Below are 7,450 nucleotides of genomic sequence, written 5' to 3'. Positions count from 1 at the left end.
CATACGCCTATTATTATTATTATTATTATTATTATTATTATTATTATTATTATTATTATTATTATTATTTTTATTATTATTATTATTATTATTATTATTATTATTATTATTTACTCTTTTACTTGTTTCACTCATTTGACTCTGGTCATGCTGGAGCACCGCCTTTAATCGAGCAAATCGACCCCAGGACTTATTCTTTGTAAGCCTAGTACTTATTATTATTATTGCCTTTGCACGGCTTTTAACGCTGGAGATATACTACGGTGTCTGTTGTTCACTACCCGTGAACTAAGGTAACTTTACACTTGTGCATTTCTCAGTGAGTCATTTTTATGTTATGCATTAGAAGGACATTGCTTTTCACTACGTTTCGGCCGGTGTGCGCTCCAGCCTTCAGGAGCTTTATAAACCATGCAGATTAATTCTGGCACTGCCTACGAGTATAATGCAGTGGATAAAGGCGCTTGTTGATGCAGTGTAGACACTGGACTGGAAGCACTCCGTCGGTTACGACGATGAGGGTTCCGGTTGATCCGAATCAACGGAACAGCCTGCTCGTGAAATTAACGTGTAAGTGGCTGAGCACTCCACAGACACGTGTACCCTTAACGTAGTTCTCGGGGATATTCAGCATGACACAGAGAGTGACAAGGCCGGCCCTTTGAAATACAGGTACAACAGAAACAGGAAGTAAGAGTGAGAGAAAGTTGTGGTGAAAGAGTACAGCAGGGATCACCACCATACCCTGCCGGAGTCTCGTGGAGCTTTAGGTGTTTTCGCTCAATAAACACTCACAACGCCCGGTCTGGGAATCGAAACCGCGATCCTATGACCGCGAGTCCGCTGCTCTAACCACTGGGCCATTGCGCCTCCACAGTGTAGACACTAAGGTGAACGTTAAGACACCTGAAGAAGGGTAGAGCGTGTGCAACCGAAACGTAGTGAGAAGCAAGAACGGAAACGGGGACACCTTCCCGGTTATTATATAATACAACAAAAGGCGGCGAGCTGGCAGAAACGTTAGCACGCCGGGCGAAATGCGTAGCCGTATTTCGTCTGCCGTTACGTTCTGGGTTCAAATTCCGCCGAGGTCGACTTTGCCTTTCATCCTTTCGGGGTCGATAAATTAAGTACCAGTTACGCACTGGGGTCGATGTAATCGACTTAATCCCTTTGTCTGCCCTTGTTTGTCCCCTTTGTGTGTAGCCCCTTGTGGGCAGTAAAGAAATAAGAAACGCTAGCACGCCGGGTGAAATGCGTAGCCGTATTTCGTCTGCCGCGCATGTGTTCGTGAAGTAAAAATTGCTGTTTCGTGGTGTTAATATTGTTAACAACTGTTGTTTCTTGTTAAACTGTTGAATAACTTAACTGTTGGAGTTTTCAATTGAAAACACTTAGTGCTTGTGGTAGCACGCGTTGTTCATTCCCCCTTTGGGGGGAAGAATGTCGTCTAGCATGGAGCCTACCGTTGGAGCAGAAATACTTGTTTCTCCTGTTGAGAGGAGGAAATACATGTCCGGCGAGGAGCCAACTACAGACAAGGAAATAGGGGTTTCCTCCGCTACAAGAAGGAATAGCAGAGAGGATAATATATTTGATATTTTTGGAGATGTGTCTGAGAGCTCGTCAGAACTTTCACCAGAAGAGTTTCCGACTTTGCCAGAGAACAAAGGCATTGTGTCGAAGAGAATAATTGATGTGCCTAGCATCCAGATAGAACCAAAAAATGGAAAAAAAAGTTTTGCGTTGGCTGCTGGGGGTGGAACCCAGATACTGTCGACGAATAAAAGCGAAATTATGAAATACAGCAAAATGATGGAAATAAATGACAACAGTGTGAAAATTGAACCTCCGCAAAAGTTATTACAGGAAGAAAAGCAAAAAACAATAATTTTCAAAACATATTGTCTACAAAATAGAAAAATTGAAAGAATGTCAGAAGAGAAAATAGAAAAGTGCTTAAAGCCAATATTGGGCGACGTAGTATTTCTGAGAAGAGGAAAAAAATTCGGAACGGTGGAAGTAAGGTTCACCAATAAAGAAATAGCACACAAGAACTCAGTGGAAACGTTGAAAACGAACGACGTGGAGTTAATACCCTATTATATGGGGATGAGGACGTCGCGAATAAAAATTACAAGGGTCCCGCCAGAGGTCGAACCTATGTGGTTGTTGGCGGCAGTCCTAATCAAAGAGGTAGAAAAAATTACTCTCCTCCAGGCTACCGCTACGGAAAACCCACGCTGGGATGGTAAAACAATTAATCTTCTCATTCAAGCGGACCTAAAATAATTCAAACAATTCCTGAGACAATTGAGGTAGGGGAGGAGAACCTCGTGGTGTTTGTTGAGGGCCGAAAACCTCGATGTTTTTTATGTGGTCAATTAGGCCACATTCGAAGGAACTGCAAGGAAAATGAAGAAGAGGAGGAAGAGGAGAAAAAGACAAAGAGGAAGAAGATAAAGAAGAAACAGATGAGAAAAAAACAACAAACAAAAGAAAAATACAACCAGCAACCCAGCCGAGAGCGGCGACTACTACAGAACAACGACCAAAAAAGACTGCCAGAAGAGAAAAAGAAGAAAAAGGCATAATAGCCGTATACACTAAAGATACTGAGCTCATGAGAGACATTCAACTCATAAAGACTGTAAAAAAAATTGATAACCTTTCAGAGGAATTTATCAATTACGACATATATGAAGTCTCAAATAAGACTTATAGAATTCTACAAAATAAGTACAGAAAGACTGTATCTTCATTGAGATTAGATTTTAACAAGTCGATATTTCATGGATTACCAGCTCCGATCCCGCGAGAAAAGGAAAAGGTGGAGATTCCCCCTCCACCTGATAATTCTGTGTCGGTGGTGAGACGGGATTTTGATAAATCTATTTCCCAAGACCGTCCACCTCCGACCCTGGATAAAAAAAAGGTGGAGGGTCCCCCTCCACCGGACAATCCTACTTAAACAGGTAAGTGATGGCTATTCACATTGGTTGTTTAAATGTTCATGGCCTGTTGTCAAGCTGGAAGCAAGGACGCTTTCTGAATGACATCAGGTCGAGAAATTTGGATGTAATTGTTGCAACGGAAACCCGGGTGAAGGGGCCAAGAGATCTGCTCCCCCTCCTGAACGGCTACGAGAAATACGTTTCTCCGAGTCGGGCGGGAGGTGGGGGTGGGGTGTTGGTCCTACTAAAAAGAAACCGGGTAGCCGAGAAAAAGTTGGTTTTTTCTGACCCAGAAGGCAGGCTGGTCGTTCTCGACTTGACATTCAGTTGTGGCAAGACAATCAGGCTGGTCGCTATTTATGCACCAAACATTATTGGCCCGCAAACTGAATATTTTCGTGGCCTAGGAAAGTTCCTAGCCACGTCGCATTCACTAGTAGTGTTAGGAGACTCTAATACAATATGTGCAGCACACACAGATTGTGTTGGCTCAAACTCGAACATGAACAGAAAATGTAACACAGGCTTTCGGGATCTGCTAAGTCAATTTCAGCTAGCAGATCCATATAGGTTGGAGCACACGAACACTCCACAGTGGACGTGGTCAAATAGTGACGGGTCTACCAGAACATATCTAGATAGGATTTTAATTAGAGAAAAAGATAAGTCCATAGTTGAGTGTCCACAGTTTTTTCTAGTCAGCTACAGTGACCACAAGATGGTTATCTGTAAACTGACGGTAGATAAGTTGCATAGACAGGGATCTGGCTACTGGAAACTCAATACGTCCCTTTTGGCGATTGAGGAGTACAGAAAGCGGATCAAGATGTTAATACAGAGGGCATTAACAGGTACCATCATTAATAACAAATGGTGGTACGCCCTAAAAAGAGCCATCAAATATGAGTCTATTAGGTTTAGCATAAGTTTAGCTAAGAAGGGACGTAAAATAGGAGATGGTCTAGTTAAGGAACTAGAAGAAGCCTGGAGGACTGGTAATACAGACCAAGCGAGGGTGAAAAGACTGGAGTTAAACCAGCATCTTGAAGCCCACCACATGGGAAGTATTACCAGAGCTAAGTTACGTGCAATGGGAAGTGAAGGAATCAAAGCCGCTGGATGGGCCCGAGTGGTGGAAGCTCGGCAAGGAAATAGTTCCTCTATTCGGTCTTTGACGAATCAAAATGGTGTCTTGATAAACGAGCCCGAGAAAATGTGTGAGGTCTTTCGGGAGTACTTCGCCCAGCTGTTCGGGGGTGACGGCGGTCCTGGTGGTGGGAGAGCCCTCGAGGACTTTCTTACCGGGCTGCCGTGCCTCTCGGGGTCGGATGCGGAGTCTTGCGAAGGGCCAATCACACTTGAGGAGGTGATGGAGGCTTTGGCCGATTGTAAAGCGGGTAAGTCACCGGGACTTGATGGTCTTCCGTACGAGCTATATAAATGTATGCCAGACTTGTTCGGGCAACTACTGACTGACGTGTACGCGAACTGGAAACAGAATGGGTTTATCCCCAGATCTGTGCGCCGGGGAGTAGTGACGTTGGTCAGAAAGGACCCGGACAAGGGGGACGTTCTAGAGAATTTCAGGCCCATCACTCTGTTAAACGCAGAAGTGAAGATTTTGGCCAAGGTTCTAGCAAAAAGTTGGCGCGTGTCGCGAATGGTATAGTCGGGGAGGCACAGACATGTGCCATCCCAGGCAGAACCATTTAGGATACCCTCCATCTTATTCGCTATACCATAGAGAGGTTTGGTAATAAATCTGGCAAAGGTGGGGCATTGGTGCATTTGGACCAGTCTAAAGCTTTTGATAGGGTTGACCATCGATACCTAGCGACTGTACTTGCGCGGTTTGGCCTGGGCCTTGGCTTCCTCGGGTGGTTTATCGCTTTGTACCACAACATTGACTCGATAGTTCGGGTGAACGGTTTCCTTTCGAAGCCGTTCTGCATCAGACGCTCGGTTCGTCAAGGATGTCCGCTTTCACCACTTTTGTATGTGATGGCTCTCGAGCCATTACTGCAAAGGTTGAGTGGCATCCCGAGAGAACCAGGACTAGAGGAGTTTGTTACGGCTTTCGCGGATGATATCACTATCAGTGTAACCACAGTGGTACGCCTACGTGAAGTAGGTAAGACTATTGAGGCTTACGAGGAGGTAGCAGGAGCAAAGATTAACCGGGAAAAGTCGGTCGGCTTGCAGCTCGGCACCTGGGTTGGCAAGTCGATGCCTTCAGACAGTGTTGTTAGGCGCTGGACGGAGGGACCGGTTAAGTTGCTGGGAGTCTGGTTTGGACCAGGCCTCCAGATAGAGAAGAACTGGACGGAGGTATTGAGCAGGGTGGCTGCAGTAGTCAAGACTTGGTCTTGGCGGTGGCTATCCCTGAAAGGGAGGGCGGAAGTGGCCAATGTGTTTATCGCATCGGTCATTACCTACCGCCTGACTGTCGTGCCCTGTCCGGATTCGTGGTTGATCAGGTTGGAGAGACAGCTCTTTCGCTTTTTGTGGAAGGGCAGGTCGCCACTTGTGAAACGCTCTGTCTGCTGTCAAAAGCCTTTAAATGGAGGTTTAGGGATGCCTTGGTTAATGATGCGCAGACATGCGTTGAGGTTGAGGCACCTCTGGATTCTCCTGGATAGTGAACGGGTGTGGTCTCCGCTGGCCAAACAAATGTTCCCTGAGTTCAAGAGTTTTTGCGAACAGGAAGCCTGGTGTTCTCGTAGACCGAGGTCGAGTGAGTGGCATAAAGAGTGCCGTAAGGCCCTCTTGCTGTTCCGGCGCTCGGGCAACGCCAGCGGTGGGGGTTCCACACGGATTTTATATAGTGGGTTGGTAGAGTCTGAATGCGACGATGGCCTGGGGTCGACTCTAGGTCTCGGATTTATTCAACTGGACAGCTTGTTTCATCGTACATTCGGGTTGAGAACGTTGGACAACTTCCAAAAGTCCTTAACCTGGCAATGCTACAGAGGTGCCTTGCCCGTTTGGGATAAGCTTGCAAGACATGGTAAACGTCAGTCGCCGACCTGTCCAAGATGCGGTGGGGACAGGGAAACCGTCCCTCACGCTATTGTTCAGTGTCCGGAGATAACTGAAATGTGGGCTTATGCTGAACATCTGTTGTCCGGCGAAGGAAGAGTACGGCTGTCGACTGAGTCAATTATAAAAATTGACCCACCGAACGAACGAAGGTAAGAATTGTTTTCTCACGGTTGTAGCAATAGCAAAAGAGGTTGTATGGAATACTAGGATAAAAGGAATTAAGACAGGCAACTTTATCTCTGGTGACAATTTACGATCCTTTATTTCTTTTCATTTGAAAAGGAAACTGTGGCTGGAGAAGAGGTGTCTGTCAGAGTGTACGTTCCAAAAGAGATGGAAGTATGTTGCACGAGTGTTGTGCGTGCAAGGAACCGTGTGAATAGACGAGGAAAAAAAAAAAAAAGGAAAAATAAAAAGGTATCAGCGGTAGATCGGGGCTTGTGGGATCGGAGCGTAACTTGATCATCGCTTCATTTGTATTGTTTTTGTACTGTGTATTCCATTCGATTTTTATGTATTGTATTTTATTTTTGATGTCACATTTATGTAAAATCATATCGATTCACTGATCCCATCAGTTGTACTGTCCATATCTATGTTTGGCCCCCGGTGGGCAATAAAGAAATTCGTATTTCGTCTGCCGTTACGTTCTGGGTTCAAATTCCGCCGAGGTCGACTTTGCCTTTCATCCCTTTCGGGGTCGATAAATTAAGTACCAGTTACGCACTGGGGTCGATATAATCGACTTAATCCGTTTGTCTGTCCTTGTTTGTCCCTCTCTATGTTTAGCCCCTTGTGGGCAATAAAGAAATATATATATAAAACAACAATTTAAATTTGAAAGTAAATGCAATACTCACAGGTAGAAAGTAAAAATAAGCACAGCTACGAGTGCCAAAGTCGTGGCATGATCTGTCAAGCCGAGTACATCCATCGTTGCTCCTCTCTCGTCTGTGAATTACGTGTTTATGTAATCGCATGCCAAATGTAAACACTCATATACACCTCTCTAACCCCCTCTAAATCTCCGCGTATCTCTTACACTATTTTTCTCTATCTCTGACTGTCTCTCTTTTTCTTTTATGCTTACCTCTACCCACCTCAATCTGTTTACCGTCCTTTCTCCACTTCAGAGTCCTCTTTTAAAAATATTGTGGTTTGTCATTCGTTGATTCTAGTTTCCCAGACACCTTTTTTTTTTTTTTTGCATGTTACGAAATCAACTATAATGACCGCAATTACAGCCAATACTATTTACCCCCGAAATCACCGCCATCGCTCTTCTTCGTATAATATATCCTATATCTACATAGCCTAATTTTATTCAACGAAATGTTAACTTGCCCTGCACGCTGTTTAACCCTCTCAAAACTAGATAACCCAATACTGTAAACTCAACCTTGACGCTTCATGACATACCCATGACATATAAATACTCCATTGTTCTTCACATA

At 44.7% G+C, this 7,450-nt stretch overlaps 1 protein-coding gene across 1 annotated transcript in view; it reads right to left on the bottom strand.

Moving 5' to 3' along the window:
* LOC115224863 (cytochrome P450 3A8) overlaps positions 1 to 7,010 on the bottom strand; it is a 39,061-nt gene extending 32,051 nt beyond the window's left edge. The window contains exon 1 of the mRNA XM_029795812.2: positions 6,857 to 7,010. Coding sequence (XP_029651672.1) covers positions 6,857 to 6,930 — 74 coding nt within the window. The 5' untranslated portion in view covers positions 6,931 to 7,010. The remainder of the gene's footprint in view (positions 1 to 6,856) is intronic.
* Between the last annotated feature and the right edge of the window lie 440 nt (positions 7,011 to 7,450).

Source organism: Octopus sinensis, linkage group LG26, assembly GCF_006345805.1.
Source record: "Octopus sinensis linkage group LG26, ASM634580v1, whole genome shotgun sequence".
NCBI lineage: Eukaryota > Metazoa > Mollusca > Cephalopoda > Octopoda > Octopodidae > Octopus > Octopus sinensis.
Note: the sequence above shows the minus strand (reverse complement) of the source record. Positions and strands in the feature narration are given on the sequence as shown.